Below are 18,016 nucleotides of genomic sequence, written 5' to 3'. Positions count from 1 at the left end.
TACATTTGTCGTACAGTATATCTTTTTTTATATAAATTATGGGAATCATAGGTAGAAAGAAGAAAAAAATATATATGAAATGAATAAATAAATAAGTATGGTCGATTTGAAAGTTGAAAAAGGATTTTTCTTTGACCCCGATTCGAAATGCCTCAGTCGTATACTCGCGTATATACAAAACATAAATACATACAAATACATACATTTATATATATATACACAAACACATACACACAACATCATCGCCTCGAAACTGACAGTTGATATTTATGTCAACATTCGTAACAGATATTTAGATTTGTGGCGATTTTATGGCCTTTTCTCGTGATAATTACGAAACACCAGTCAGCTATTGAGTTTCACCACAAATCAATACACGATGACTGAGAATATGTGTGTGTATGTTTGTGCGTTTGTTGTTGGTGAGTGTGATTTTATTTCTTTTCTTGCTTCAATAATAAATAACAGAGCTATAAAACTCTTTTTTTTCGTGTCCATTTCGAAAATAGTTGCCGGAATGGAATGGCAATGATCTGTTGTTGTTTGAGATCGAATCCATCAAACGAACGTCTTGATTCACTTCTTGTCTTGTCTTTTTGTGATCAAAATACAATCCGCGCTTTATTCCTGCTTTCGATCACCGTAATCAAATCTTATGTATTCAATGATACATATTTTGTGCAGATACATAAAAGTTTAGATTGTTTCTTCGAGATGTTTGATCTTTGTATTAAAACAAATATTTTGTCAGAAACTATCAATGTTTCTGAGTCAGCAACATTTTTGGAGCAAAGAGTCTAGGGAGCCGCACGAATTTAATTTTCCAGCATAGCCATCATATCAACAAATCGTTACCATACGTGGAATGCGCAATTTCTTAACAAAGAAAAGCTGTATGCGGAGTATTGACAAATACAGAAAGTACAACTCTGTGAAAAATCTTATGAAACTATTAAGGGACTTAAGACAAACTTTGTTAAAACATTTAATATTTTGGCAAAATCAAAAAAAGTATGAAGAAATACATTTAGAAAGCAAGAATTTTCAATTATTTTTTTACAAAATATTGAAAATAACAATAACAAAAATTAAAATATGCAATGAATGCTTCAAAATGCATCAAATTATATAATATTTAAGATTTACGTATGTTAAAAAACGTATAGAAAAAATGCTGGCTTAAGAATTATTAGTTTATTGTAAATTGTTTATTTTCAATTGAAAGTGTAAAACAAACTGAATATATAAATTACAGTTTTCTTGTAAATATTGTTAATTAACAAATTAATTAAGTAAAGTATAGATTACAATATCATTCATAAGATTTTTACTATTTATCTGTGTAATATAAATAATCTTAATTAATGCCTCAATTAGAAAACGTAGGTTAATTGGATAAACTAGTTAAATTATTATTATTTTTTATATTCGAATCGATAAAGTAAAGTAAATCACATCTGCTCTAATTCTCATACATTATAATAAAAACATGTTTCTCCATTAAATGGATTTTATTTTATTGATTTATTTTTTTTATGGCCAATAAAATTCATTAATATTCTCTGAGTATTTCATACAAATATATACAAGATCACCTGTTTGTTAATAATTAAATAATATATCATAACGTATCATTTTCTAATTTCATTTACATTGTAGATTTTCAATAAAACTAATTGATTTAGTGTAAGATCAAAGAAGTGAGATATATTTTTGTGTTAATTGTATGAATTTTATTGTATAATAAACTAAAATGGAAATATTTATTATTTTCGTGTGGGCGAAATAGATAATTATCATAAATGAACTTTCTTTAATTTCATATATATTTACAATGGAAATAATGTATTGTCAAGTAAATTTTCTCTTCATATCAAGTATTCATACTTAAATCAAAGAAATTATGTGTAAGTGAGGTAATAAATTCAACCTACGCTATATAATCGTTCTTGTAAGGTTTTATTAGTAAAATAATGGCAATTTTCATTCATATTTTCATACAAATTGAATGATATAATATAATATTTCCTTTACGTATTAATACGTAATATAAAAGTTTTTATTTGCAAAAGTACGCATAATATATATGCAATAACAAAATAATACAAGTTTTGATTGATTTTCGTAAATGTTTAAACTTCATTTTCAAGGTGACCTCTATTTTTATATTATTATGTAAGTAAACAACGTTTATTAATTATTAATAACATATTTCATCTATAATGATAAATGCTTTAAGTTTATGAATTTTAGTTTGATATTTTTTTGTGTATTGTCAACATTTTCAATATTATTTTAAAAATGTTTGTTTTTTAGAATTTAGAATAGAATTTCTTTTTCTCAATTACAATTTAGCTTCTTTTAAAGTTTTCAAACTGAATCCGGACTAATCGAATCATTTCTATACGCGGAATTATATTATTATTAACTATTCTTTCTTATAAACAAGTTTTATAAGTAATATTTCTTGAAAATACAAGTCAGTATCAATATATAATTTTCAAGTATTTGTTTTAAATATATTTCTTTAAATTAGTTTAATTTATAGATCATTTTGAATAACCTTGAGCTCAATAATTAAAAAATCATGAATGTTTAATGAATTCAATATGTCATTACTGTTTTCTTCTACAACAATAATAATTGAAATGTACGATGTATATGCAATGAAAATTTATTTCCTTCGATTAATTCGAAAATGTGTAAATAAATAAAGACGTAAATATCTTTATATCTACAGGGGAGATTAATGCAGTTGTCACGTAACGAGTGCTCAAAAATGAGGAAAGAAAGTAAAGGAAAATAACAGCAATCTGCAAAGAAAATTACTCAGCATATGGTTATAGCTTAATTATCTATAAGTTAGAGGGGATTTCTCTTCATATCTTTCAATAAACACATTGAGATTCACATGTATATTCATAATATAACAGTTTGAAAGATTACAGATCAAATTATAAAAATTATACAATATTTTATAGAAATATGCCACGTGGTAAAATTGGTAAATTTTATTCAATATTTTTACGAATGTAAAATGTTTCCTTTATATAATTTATAAATTAATTAATTGATACATAATTAAAATCACAAATGTAATTAGCTTTTTAATTGCTACATTGTAGTTATTTCCAAATTATAAAATAAGAATAAACAAAAATGCTCGTTTAATTTTAGTTCAATATATTTTCTTATGTATATAAAGATTATGTTGTATAATATGACTTAAAGTTAACTTTAAAATAAATATTTACTTGAAGGGTTTCTTGTAATTGTTAATTAACTGTCAGTTTATTATGAAAAAACTGAAATTGTATATAAATTGAAACTATTGACGAATGTAGAAGATTTGTTAAAGTGGCAAGTAAAAAATGTTATATATATGTTTGCACATTTGCATAATGATGGTCGATAGTTATATTTGAGAAAGAACCTCTTAACAATTAAAGTATTAATTATATTATTAATATTTATATATTAATTAAAGAAATTCTGATTTTCTCTTTTTTTTTTAAGAATATATAATTAAAAATGCGGGTGTATATTTTGATATAATTAAGAGATTTTTGTAATTACTAACTAACTCTTAGTTAGTTTTTCTTATTAAAATACTAAAATTTCAAATAACGGAACTATTGTAGAAGATTTGATAAAGTTACAAGTAAATAATATTATTATATACATTCCCACAATCTAATAATGGTCGATATTTCATTGAAAGAAAAAACCTCCTAACAATTAGAGTCACAATTGTATTATTATTAATATTTATGTATTAATATCTCTATTTTTACTAGATTATATAACTAAATTGTATAATTTATGCATAGAGTTTATGTATAATTGCGTTTACCTCTGGTTGCGTTTTTGATTTCATCCAGGTTCTTTTTTGTGTGCATTTTTGTCGGTTGTGGACATGCAACATGCGTGGATTCACTTTGAAATTGCGCGACGTACTGAGGCAGTTGCAGAAGTAAGTAAATAAGCTTAAGCCCCGGCAAAACTGGCCAATGGCAGCCTGATGGTACATATCACGTACCCTTTTTCCACATAATACCACAAAAAAAAGAAAGAAGGAAGAAGAAATGCGAGAGGAAGAGAAGAGAAGAAGGGAAAAAAGTGGAGAACATAATGGATTGGCAGGAAGGTGGAGAGAAAAGCAAATAAAAGGGAAAATGTGTTTCGGACGAGTTCCAAAAAAAAAAGAACATTCAAGGGAGTAACGTAACCGGGTATAAAGAGAGAGTGAAAAAAATGTCTAGAAAATGAAAGGGATTTTGAAGGATTGTTGAAAGAGTAAAGTTATTTGCAATAATAATTAATATCATTGATGTAAATTTTTGTTATTAATTTACACTTTTGGTATTAATTTATATAAGATTATGTTCTAATTATTAAAAAAAAACAATGATTTTATGAATATAAACACAATTTATATATTTGAATGTAATATTTAGTATATTATACAAAATGCATTTCATATAATCTAATGTTATGTAATAAAATGAAAATTATATAAGAATTTTCCATAAGAAAATATTCATTTTCAATTGCAAATTGCGTCAATTTATTGACTGAATATATTATGTTAACTAGAATAAAATTAAATCCACAATTTTTGTTCTTGCCTACATTTAAGCATGTGCGTAAAAATTATGTAATAAAATTACATTTCTTGATGGTAGTGATAGACATAATTTCAAATGTTTTTTCTACTGTATTTTTTCTACATAATTAACTCAAATTTCTACGTCTTTTCAATTAAATCCTTAATTAATATGTGTATACTCATTTGTAAAATGGTATTCTAATCACCCATTCATTCAATGTCCTAAAGAAGTATTGCTTAACTTTCATAACTTTGGACAACTATTATGAATACAGTAAATAGTAAGAATTAAAGAATGTTATCAATCAAAAATTATAATCTGAATATCATTTAGTATATAGACATTTAGTGCATAAAATAACATTACCCTTTTTTATTAACTAAATAAATATTGTTTTTACAATGTCCAAATTTTGTCACAAAATATTTGAAAATTTAGTTCAAAACTATTGTAAATTCTTCAAATTTTTCATACATAAATAGTTTTTATTACACCAATATTATATAATAAATAAAAGTAATATTTTTATGAATGTTTCAACAAATATTTTACAAAAAAATAATTAGATGAAATCAAGAAATTCTATAATAATTATCTTCAGTTTTTTAATTAAGTAAGTTTCTTCGAAAAATAAGAAAAACTAAGTATAAATTTGATTCTTTTATATATGATTTGTATAGTATTTATGTGCATTTATCATGGTAACTCATTAATTTAACTTCTGTTCATTCATGAAATAACCTATTAAGAATATTGTTTGTGAATAACTCATGTTTCAGACTGCAAGATTAGAGTTCCAGGAATTGCATCCATTAATTTCATATAAATAAAGTTAAAATCAACAGAAAATCCATTATATAACGAATGATGAAATTGAATATTATCAACGAATACAAAAAAAATATAGCAATCTTTAAACGATTAAAATTTATGATCTTGTTAATAATTTCTATTTTTGAAAATAAAAGAATAATGGTAAGCTATTAAAAATCAGAGAAATCAAAGATTATTTCAATTTTTCAATTATATAAACAGAACATTTTACAATTTTGAATTAATTATTTCTTTCTTTAGGAAAAAAAATTTGTAATATAAAATTCGATTCATGAAATTAATTTTTGTATTCAATTTTATCAATTCTTTTACAATGAATTTTCGATTCAGAAATAAAAAACTTTAAGAATTTAAGAAAACGAATCTTTTCTTTCTCAAATAACGGCAAAATCAATAAATCTTATCTTTATTTCAATTCAGTATTTTTTATTAACTATTTTAGTAAATCAAAATACAAAGATTGTCTATTTAATTAATAATTATTATTAAGAAAAGTATAATTAAAGCCCTGAATCAAACTTCGTTAATGTTTAGAAAATAATATAAAATTGATAAAATCTGTTAACATTTCATTTACAATTGAAACTAAGAATGGTCTCGAGTAAAAATTGTTAAGTAACTTAATGAAAAATATTGTTTTTGCACTAAAATTTACATTTTCGTTCATAACTTATAAAAAATTCTGTTTCTGAAAATGGATATAATCTGTTTTTATATCCTTATTAACCAATTGAGTTTTATTTATTTTTGATAATAAAATTTACTAGAAAATAGTTGTAAACAAAATTGTATTAAACTTTACAATTCTGATTCATTAAAAACAAACCATTGATATTAGACATTAAATATAAAATGGATATAATTCTAATTAATGAAATCAAATCAATTTTAAAGCTAAATTTGTAAGATTTTGTTTCAAATTGATTCTCCAACTGAAGTATTATTTTTTTAATAAAATTGAAATAGAAAATAAGTAAATAATAATAAAAATACTTACTCGAGGAACAAATTTGAGCAATCGGTTACAGAGTTTACGAAAGAGCACTGAAGAATATCAAGAAAAAAAAGGTAAAGAGAGAAAAAAAAAACGCAGCGAAAGCTGGTTTCACTTTGGGTGGTGGAAAAAAAAAGGAAAAAAAGGATTGTTACGTAGAAGAAAACTATGTAGTCCGTAGACGCGATCCGTCCGACGGGTGGTGGTGAAGAAGAGAATTTGCAGCGGTCCGCATCCACAATTTTTTGTTTGTTTCCAAAGAAATACGTTTTTTTTTATTATTTCAGTTCAGACAATCTGTACAATTACAATATTATAATAATGGTTACACAGTAATATAAAGAACATGGCATCAAAAATAGAAAAGCAAAGAGAACGGAAAAACGAATAAACAAAATAATGATATAAACGAAAAAAAAACGAAAGTAATATAGAAGAAAGAAAACCGGCCATCATGAATGAAAGGATTTCAGGTTTACAATGAATCCATCATCATCATCATTATTAATTAATTATCCTTAAATATTCCTTCATCCTTGTATTTATATTTTTACCATCATCATCATCATATTTATAGTTTAAATATAATACATTCAATGTTATTAATTCGGCTGTCGAGAGGATCGCGCGTTTCCAAGGATCCAAAGGAAACGAGCATCGAACAAACAGAACAAACAAAAAAACAAAATCATCACTACCTTAAATATTATATAATTACAATTACATGTGTATTTTAATTAATCGTGTGTGTTTCCTCTTTTTCCTGTATATAAATAATAAAATTGCATTCATTCATACATAAGAATTTCTTTACGAAAATTCCATCAGTAAATTTAATTTAAAAAAAAATTGAAATTTACAACTAATCCATCGATTTTAGCTCAGTTTACTAAATGATATGAAAGATTTCGCTCCGCTTAATTATTTCAAATTTAAAAGAAACAAATACTGGAGAAGCATTCGCCTAACTTCTACACAAAAGCAACTTTTTTCCATCAACATTCTCTTTCCGGACTTTTTTTTTAATTCAATTTAATTATTTTCTTCTGGTTTGCACGAAGAATATTTTTTAGTTTTAGCTCACGCCATTTCCTTTCTTCGTTTTGTATATATATTGCACTTATTCCATACACACTTAACGAGCGACAAAACAACAAAAAAATCTATATATTCATATTTATATCATATATATATAATAGTTATGTACAATTACGTTAAATTAAATACGAGAGATTAAATCGGGAATCGGCGAGAAAGAGAAAGATAGAGAGTGTGAGCGAATGCTTCGGGAATCTCTGGGCAGCAGAGATCACAAAAAAAGGGTCAATAGGTCGTTCTATCACAGGCTAAAGAGAGCTACAACATTTACAACGTACAAAAAATAATAATTATTAATAATAACATAGTATTAATACGGACAACGAAAACACGAACGAAAAGAAAAACATTCACTCTTCAACAAATTTGTTAATTGTGTATATTTTTTTAATTATTATTATTATTATATTTCTTTTTTATATCATATGGATCCATTTTTTTGTATGCTTTGTATATACTGGGCGGAGACAAGAAAGATTATTTACAACTTAGAAGTAAATTTTATATAAAATAAGTTTACAGAAAAAAAAACTTAATAATAATAAAAAATAATTAGTTTCGCTTAATAAATAAATAATAATATGGCAAGTAAATTAATTTAATAAATTGGTAGTTGTACTATCGTGTAATAATCATAATCATAATAATAATAACATATAAAAAAAAACGTAATATTTATATAATATTAATCTAATTAAATAGGGGGGAGGGGGATGAAAGCCTAAAGCCTTGAGAATTACAGAAAAAAAATATATAATAATTTCATCAACATTATTAATCAGTCAGGGTTTTCTTCTTCTTGCAAATCCATTGAAAAAACCAAAAAAAAAATCGCAAAATTCTATTTACAGTTTTCATGGGAAGCTCTCAAAAAATCTTCCACCAAAAAAAAAACATCGTTTTCAATCTATAACGTTTCAGTAAATCGTTTCCTTTTCTTTTAATTTATTTTTTATTTTCTTTTGTTTCAATATACAGCGTATACAAATTTTTCTTCGTCTCGCCTAAAAAACGTTTCGTGTAATCAAAAATTAAAAAAAAAATTACCAACCAAAAAAATTGGCATCAAGAAATTAATTAAGACGTGAGTTTTGAAGGGGTTGGGGGTGATGGTGGTGGGTTTTACTTATTTATTTACTTAAATAGTTTTTTTTTGTATTGTACAAGTATTACGTATCTAATTTTGGAGAGAATTAGGCAAAAATCGCACGCACACTCTAAAAACCTACACGTTTACAACATCAAGAGACATTTTTTTTTCGTTATTTTTTTGTTTTTATTTTTATTTGTTTTTTTTTGGTAATATATTTTTATTTCAATATAATATATATTATGTTACACGAGAAACGACGGTACGACATTGTTTTTTTTATTAATTAATAATAATTTAAATATTTTCCCTCCATTCTTTGTTTTATTTATTATTTGTTTTTAATTTTTATTATATAATATGCTTATTATCATTTAGATAGAGAGAGAATGTGGTTGTTTTTTTTTGTGTTTAATTAATTATTCAATTAATATATCGTTAGTGTTTATTTCTTCGTCTGCTTTAAATCTACTAAAAAGTATATTTTTTTCCATTTTCTTTTCACTTTTTTTTTGTTATTTCTTGCTTTAAGTTTAGGTTTCTACCCTGACACCAAATTACGTATAATGTACTAAGAGTAAAATACTCGGCCGTTATGATTCCATATCTTATATTTTGTGTTGTATTTATGCACGTTTTTTTCTTAAATATCCTTATTTCATTCATCGAATCGTCATCAGCTCCATCATCTTAAAAACTACATAGTTTATTCCTCCGCCAAAAACCGTCTACCTGGGGGGGTGGTTTGGAACGAAAACAAACAAAGTACGTCACGAACATATGTACAAGTTGGCACAAGGTAATATATATCATTTTTTTTGCGTAATCATAATTCATACTAGTAGTAATAATAAGAAGAAATTATGCAACAAGGAAACGGCCTTTTTGTTTTTTTCAGTTTGTATATATAATTATTTTGTTCCTACCAAAGAGAAATTCCTCCTTCGGAAGGATGCATTACGTATTTGTTTATCAATTTGTCTTCTTTGGTTCCCGCTGAGCCGTTTCTACCAGATCTTTGCTTCTTTTTCTTTTTGAATGTCGAAACGTCAAAAGTCAAAACTTATATATTATATAATTGTCAAAGAAAAATAATTTAAACAAAAAAAAAACACATACATATAGAGAGAGAATAAAACGTAGTTTTTCAAACTTAAAATCACAACAATATTTTTTTTTTATAAAAAAACATAAAAAGAGATTTCCGTAAATAATAATAATAATAAAGATAAACTTAACTTTTAAGTAAAGAACACATAAAAAATATATATACAACAAAAAAATTAATTAAAAATTTGCGTTTTTTTCTTTCACTGGTTATTCAAGTCTTCTTCAGCTCCCGGTCCTTGTCTATTTTTTTTTAAATATATATATATAAATCCACGAAGGGCGCACTTGCAAATAATTGAAAAAAAAGTTTTCAAACTAAATGTCCTTTTTTTTCTATACAAATCACTTAGTGTCCTTTTTATTTCCATCCGTTTTCCGCACTTTATAATTTTCTCCTCTTTATTCCCATTTTTTTTTAAATTAATAATATAAACACTCACATCACATCACTTTTTTTTATATCATATTTTTGCTTTCTTCCCTATGCTATGTACCCATAGCAACTCGTTGCGTTTTGAGTGAAGACGGGCGGAGCCTATGTGGGTACCTTGGAGACGGCCTTGAGGAGATCACCTCCGGCCTTGTCGAGGCCCATCTTCATGGCCTCGTGATGGTGCTGATGTAAGGACGTATGGTTATCCATCTTCTGCTGCTTCTCCTGCTGTTGCTGCTTGTGCCTCTCCTGCTCCTCGCGTTCCCTCCTCGCCTGCTCGTTGATCTCCTTCACCGCTCGCAGCTCCTTCTTCAGCTTCATCCTCCGATTTTGGAACCAGATCTTGATCTGTCTTTCCGTCAAGCATAGGGCGTGAGCGATCTCGATCCGCCGTCGCCGTGTCAAGTAGTGATTGAAGTGGAACTCCTTCTCCAGCTCCAACGTTTGGAATCGCGTGTACGTTTGTCTGCCTCGTCTCCTTGGACAACCGTTCGGACCTAGAAACAAAGAGCAAAACCGTCGAAGAAAACGTGGTAAATAAACCAATATCAACAGAAAACGACTACCTGAAAACATGCATCAAAAACTACGTTTCAAAATAGAGCGAAAAAAGTAAACAAACAAATCCGAGCGAATCCTTTTTTTTTTATTTCAGTACCTGCTCTTTCTTCTTAAAAAAAAAACCAAAACTTTCACCCTTTTTACAGTTTTTTACGTTTTTTTTTACCTCAACCCTACTTTCTAATTTTTGGGTTAGAGCAGTAAAAGGGTTTTTTTTTACAAATTTATGACCCTTTATTGCTAAAAAATATAAAGTAACTGTGGACAAACAAAAAGAAAACAGGACTTTCTAATTCGCAAACTTTCCCGTAAAATTGCACAGAAATCCTTTTTTTAAGCGATAAAAGGATGCGTTTCTTAAAAGTATTTTCTAAAAGATCTTTTATCAACTAGAATTAACTTTCTCAAAAAAACTTATTTTTAAGGTAAGTCAATATAAGAATTTGTAAAAAAAAATGTTGCTTGAAGTTAAGTATTTAGAATAGGAATTAGTGTGGGCGTTTACTAATCTGTATTAAAATTAATTAAAGCGGGCTTAGAGCGTTTAATCAAGTAGGCGCAAGAATGCGTCTATTTTTAACGTGAACATTAGAATTCCACGTTCGTTTTACATGCGAATAGAATATCTCAAATTAAGTACTTGTTAACGAGACACATGACAATTTACTTGTTATTTAGTACAGCGTTTCAATTTTTGCAAAAAAAATAACATTAGAATTCCATTGAAAATTTACAAGCAAATACTTGACTTGAGATTTGAATCGTTGCAACAGATGCGAATTTCGTATTAGCTTTATATACAAGTACTTGACAAGCATTTTTGTGTTTAAATTAACATTTATATTGTTAAAAAACATTAAAATTCCATATCAAATTTAAAAATAAGTACTTGACAAGTTACTTGTTTGAATTGTATTGCAAACACATGAGAATTTCGTAGTAGATTTATACACAAGTAGAGAAAAAAGTATTTCAAGTAACATTTGGATTGACAAGAAAATATGAAAATTCTATAAAAAAAAATTAGAATCAAGTACTTGAGAGGTTACTTGTTACTTAGTATAATATTTGAATTGTCACAAGTAACTTCTTGTTTAGAATAACATTTAAATTGTTGAAAAACATAAGAATTTCGTATTAAGAATGTATAGCAATTACTTGACAATTAGTAAGTAAATTAAGACAATATTTTTAAACTGGAGTAAAATTATAATGAAACAAATACTTGTGTATGACAATACTAAAATTGACATATTGCCAAGTACTTGATACATTTTGTGACCATAAACATAACATTTTAATTATTGATTAAAATCATATAAGATTTTCTATTTTCACATATATAATTTCCTTTCTAATCAAAACTGTGTTAAATTCATTAAGAACTTCAAGCCATCTGCTACTACTTAGACAGTTGTCCTCGAGTTGCGTAAAAAAATAAATACTGTAAGCAACAGGCCAAACCTCTTGTAATTTCATAATCGAACCGGCGTGATTTACAGGTTTGAGCCGGCTGCTCGTAAAAATAAATAAATATAAAAGAAAGCCCGCTTATTGAACATCGCATTGTCCGATTTAATTTATGTCTGATGTTTGGGGTGCTTCGTTATTTTGTAGGTAGCGCACAAAATTGCAAAACCACATTTTATATACACGCACTTTTATTGCCCAATAATTCTGAACGCACTCTGCATACGGACAGCCCTTATATTTTTTTTGTGTGTTCATCCTCGCAACCATTTTCATTTTTGCGCATGAATGAAAAAAAATAAAAAATATAAATGTATGATGGTAGCAATTCGTATTTTTCCAATTCATTTAATATCATTTGTTATGTAATTTCGTTTTGTAACAACTTTTCATAAAGTATTTACATATAAATTTAATTATTATTTGTTCATTTTTATTGGCCCTAATTTTTACCTAATGATTGAAGTATTTTTGGCAAAGATTTAAGTAAATTTACTAATTTTAATACTAAGAAAAAATAATATTCAGAAAAACTGTGTGTTTAACTTAAATTTCCTTATGTTGTTAAAGTAAGTTAACTAAAAATAGATTGTTTGTAGAATAACTAAATTATTTGTTGTATTTCTATAATAAAGTTGATGTTTTTGGAATATTGGTGACAAAATAGCTCATAATTAATATCTCATAATTCCTGAAGATCAATTGATGTTTATATCTGGATTACTGTGGTATACAAAGATGGAATTAAAAAAATATTAATTCAATTGTTGTTTTTGATTGAAGATTCGTGTTAATGTCGTTGCACTTGAAGAAAGGAGAAAAAAAAATTGTAAAAGAAGAAATAAAAAAAATGAAAGTATGTGGAGAGTGCAGATGCAGATGGTTGTGTCCGGTCCAGAATCGTTGATTGGTTTCAATTGAAATTGATTGAGCAATAAAAAGAGGTTCCACCATGGTACGAAATAAAAGCGAGGCCGAAGGCGCGCATCCATTGTTTGCGGTCCTTACGCCAATTTAACAAATCACTTGATGACTGCCGGAAGATTAGGAATTGCTTGTTAGGATGGCTTGTCGCCCGAGCCATTTGCCATCATCATCATCATCGTAGTAGTCGTCGTCGTGGGGTTGAAGGGTGGATGGAATAAGGGATGTTTCGAGACACGGAGTTATGGCGCCGGGGAAATCCCCCGCAAACGGCACCCGGAATGCGTAAGTTATGCCCGTAAACAGACACTTTACATAACGAGACTCTAACCCCAAAACTCGAGGGATCCGATCCGAACGCAACAAAAAAAATATATATATATAAACTCGACGTTATGATTTTATTTCTTCATTTATTTCTGCTTCTCTTCTCCGGTGTCTACAGTGTTTCTTGTTTCTCCACTTCGGAATAAACAACACAAAAAAAAGTAAACGTAATATTCGCTCGGTCACGATCCGAGCACCGGCTGCGTGAGGGATAGTTAGGGCTCCGAACTACGTGCGTCGAATTGTAACATTCCTTCTGCAAGGTTTCGCTTGAATCGCGCGCCACGTTTTCCCCGAGCTTTTGCATGAAATTATTCATGCGGCAGATGTTCGTAGAAGAGAGTAGGAGGTGGAGGTGGTCCATTAAAGTTCGGATTAATCTAGGTGGCGGAATCGATCCGCTTTTCCTCCCCCGAATATTTAAATTTTAATTAAACCCGGGCTTTTGTTCTGGGACCGGCGCAGGAATCGTTCGATAAATCAAGAGCTTCAAAACCTCCCCCTCCGACAACCCCCTTCTCCACCGTTCCAACGAAAGTCTGCAGCTGATTTATGAGATCCGAAGGGGGGCCGCTCTCGGGTCGTTGCTATGGTTACAGGGGTGCCGCCATGCTGGTTCTTCCCTCTATCTCATCCATCTCTCTCTCTCTCTCTCTTTCGCACACAGACACAACCCTCGGAAACCTCCCCCAAAAAAACCCACACGGATGGATTCCATTGTGTCGTGTCTGGACTACGTATCTTATCTGTAATGTGCATAGCGACAGCCATAGGGCATTAATAACCTGATAGTGACGATCTAACGCCTTCCCATGGCCATTCCGAAAGACTGAAAGATGAAACAAACAAAAAAAGGACGAAGAAGCAGCAGCCGCAACCCTTTCGTTTATTCCGCAAGATCCTGGGATAAGGAGAGAGCGCGCGATGAGAGAAAAAAGAATAAAATCCAGCAGAATGTTGATCCCAGAAGATCGCTGCTGCAGCCAAACTGCATCCGTATAATTTTAGACTTGCCGTGGCACACTTTCACGAGATCACCACGAGCACATATAAATCGACCATTTATTTAAATCTCAAGAAATCCACGGCTTTGTAATTAATCGCCGACGGTGATGGTCGAAAAAAAAAACGATGAAAGATTATTACAAGATTTCAATTCAAGTAATTATTGACTTTAGTTTTCCATGTTTTGAGGAACGGCCGGCAATTATCGAAATGTCGGCTAAAGCGATAACAAATATTGATCTGGCTAATTCCACATAAAGAATGTAGCACATAGCTAAATTTAGATACAATTCCCCCAGATATGGATTTACCAACTTATACTTCATATTTAACATTCATTTAAATTATTCCAAATACACATTTCATTAATTAATTTAATTTAAGATTTGATATTAATTAATTATTGTTAATATTATCATGTTAATTAAAAATAAATTCATTCATGAATGAAATATTTAATTCATTTGTATAAATATATCAATGAATGAATAGTTTTCAATTAATTTAGTCGTAGAAAATGTACGTATATTATTAGAACACGTACAAATATTCGGAATCTATAATTAAAATGTTGAAGGCGCAAATATTCCAATTCAATAAATTGACGTTATTTACAAAAGGAAAAGGGTCTATTTTACATCTACGAAGCATGCACACACGTATGCATATATGTCTGTTTCCATTATAAATATTAGTTCTCTATATTCTAATTTTAGTGCTACGCAGAGAAACAGAATGGTGCACACTGAGAGAGCACCGAAAGGTTAAGGATACTGATTTAGCAGATAACATTCTCCTATCTCCTTTATTTTATTATTTGCATTCGTTTTTTTGTTATGTTTTTCATCCTTTTCAAAGAAATGTAATTAAATAAACCTTTTACGTTTCAGTTTTTGCACACTTACACAATCTGTAAGGAAAAACCGGACGCTCTTTTTTTTCCTCTCCTTTACTTTCAGGTCTCTCAGTGTGATTCATTATGTTTGTATGCCAACACGCATAACGTAACTTTCATCACTAGATAGAAACGACGTACAGGATTTTCAACATCAATAAAAATAAGGATTTCAGTTAAGTGAAACTTGTATTCTCATTATTACATTAATATTTTTTGATATTTACAAACAATATTTCTACTCAATCAAATTATTTCTGTATTTTATTAATTACTTTTTGTTTATAAAGAATCTTTTTCTCTAATAATTCATATTTGATTTTGATAATATTAGATAATTATTCATTTTATTTCCTACTTTCTTTACTTATTTGTTTTATAATTTTGAAATTAATAACAAAAAACACATCTTTTCTCAGTAATAAAAAATGATTGTTGGATTAACTTGTGAATGAAGTGCTAAATTCTTGAGATAATATAAAATAAATTTATATAAAAAATATTTAATACAGAAAAAATACTTTTTTTCAAACAGTTAAATCAATATCAAACAGTTAAAGTTAATTAATTGATACTAAATGTAATTGTGTTTAATGTTAAGTAAATGTGTAAATTTTATGTAATGTTGTAACATATATTTTTTGTGTGTAAATAAAATAAGTTGTCTGAGATGAAAAAAAAAAGGCGTGTATTCCATGAATGTAAATGTGCTGATTTAAAAATTGTCCGTGTGATAAACAAATAAATTTGGAGACAAAGGAAACGAGGGAGGAATTGCGAAACGTATAGTGAACGTCGATTTCAGGTATTTAAAACGAATGCACGTTCGGAATTTCAAGAGTCCCAATATTCAAATGAAATCTGTGCGAATGGTGTAAGAGTAAGAGAGAAAGAGAGAAAGACAAAAGGAAAACCGGATTTCCGTGAAAATTAAAATTTTTAATTAATTTCGGCAGAGGCCTTGGATCTCCTCTTCCTCCCTCGTCTCGTTTGCTACAGCAAAGTGCGATATTGAATGTAAACGAGGTGGGTGTCTGTGCGCTGTTTGCGTGTGTATGTGGAAAATGGGTGGAGGAAAATGGTGTGTGTAGGAGAGAGATGGAAAGAGAGTAATTTGTAATACTGCAATGCCGTTGCCGTTGCGGCGGGAATATTCCTGAAGGGCCATCACGAGCTGCATGCGGGATGAGAGAGCCTGATTAAATTATTACCGACACCCAGTGATAACTACACACAGTCTAGACTCCTAGACAGTGTCCAACATTAATTGCGCATTAAAAAAAACACGCACAAAGCGGAAAACAGGATTTTTTTTTTGTTGAAAGGGCTTTTGCATGTGCGAGCTTTTACTATAGAGAGGGAAAAAAATGTTAAAAAAAAACAGAATTGTTGGAAGGGCGCTCCAATTAAATGCAGATGTGTGCAATTCGTAGGGCCGCGCCCGAAACAATGTTGCGTTATCTGCTTGCTGGTGGCCCTATTGGGAGTTCGGGCTGATGGCGCTGCAGCTCCCCATATTGTGTGCGGTTTGCATCGCAATGAAAGCCGCAATTCAACACTAAATGCATACGGAATGGCCGTCTCCCTGGGCCTTTAATTATGGAGAGAGCAAGCGGCGAAAAGCCGAGCGCAGGCAGCCCTACGCTTATTTATACAGGAGGCGAATTGCCTTACACCTCAATAAAACCCAAATTGGTTAATGGCGTCGTAAAAATGGCGATTATGTTCGTTGTTTTAAAATAATAATTGCGAGAGAGGAGGCGGCGGCTGCGGAGATGGCGGTGGTGGTCGTAGGAATAGGATCAGACCGATCGATGGATACGGCTCTAAAGGATAAGGATGGGAGGAGGATGTCGCAACGACCGTCCGGAGGCTCGTAAACATTGGGTTGTTCCTCCTCCTCCTCCTCTTTCTCCTTTCCTCGACCACGATTCTTCCTTTGTTTCCGAATACCCAAAGATTCCCATTCTCGACTCTCCGATTTGTACCTTCCCCGATCATCTCCCTCTAATCCCATCAATCACCCAACCCCTCACAAAACGTAGAAGCAAAAAAGAAACAAAATCACCCAAAAAAATGAAGGAAATGTACGTAACAATTTTCAAGGATGCAACTCAATTTCTAAAGGTTTTGTAGTTTTTTTTACTTTTAGAAGTACAGTTTATAAATGTAAGTTAAAATCATCATAAACGAACTTACCAAAAGCATTTGAAAATAAAAGAGAAGAATAGTTACAGTATTAATAAAAAATATACTAAATGCTCTTTTTTCAGTTTTAATTAGAAGACTTAAAAAAATCGATTTACACTGTTTCAAGAATGAAAGTTGTTGTTTTTTTTACAATTTATGAAATGTTTCAATTAAACTTTATAAAACATATATCTTCATTCATCAAATTGAACAACTTAGCAAAACCTTTGGTAATAAACTGTAATATATATCTCGAAAAAGAAACTCGAAAATGATTCAACAATATTTTAACAAATTAAAAATATGCTAAATACTAATTTTCAAGATTGAAAAATGTTTTAATCAAATCCTTTAAATTGGAAGACTTAACAAATTCTATATTGATTTACACTGTTTCAAGAATGAAAGTTTTTGTTTTTTAAAATTTATGAAGTGTTTCAATGAGACTATCTTTATTCAACAAATTCAAAAACTT

The 18,016-nt window shown here is 29.1% G+C and overlaps 1 protein-coding gene across 1 annotated transcript in view; it reads right to left on the bottom strand.

Annotated features, from left to right (window-relative positions):
• Nucleotides 1–10,177: 10,177 nt before the first annotated feature.
• LOC108559237 (homeobox protein abdominal-A homolog) overlaps nucleotides 10,178–18,016 on the bottom strand; it is a 32,452-nt gene continuing 24,613 nt past the window's right edge. The window contains exon 3 of the mRNA XM_017916451.1: nucleotides 10,178–10,666. Coding sequence (XP_017771940.1) covers nucleotides 10,272–10,666 — 395 coding nt within the window. The 3' untranslated portion in view covers nucleotides 10,178–10,271. The remainder of the gene's footprint in view (nucleotides 10,667–18,016) is intronic.

Source organism: Nicrophorus vespilloides, unplaced genomic scaffold (genome assembly GCF_001412225.1).
Source record: "Nicrophorus vespilloides isolate i.1.1-1 unplaced genomic scaffold, Nicve_v1.0, whole genome shotgun sequence".
NCBI classification, from domain to species: Eukaryota; Metazoa; Arthropoda; class Insecta; order Coleoptera; family Silphidae; genus Nicrophorus; species Nicrophorus vespilloides.
Note: the sequence above shows the minus strand (reverse complement) of the source record. Positions and strands in the feature narration are given on the sequence as shown.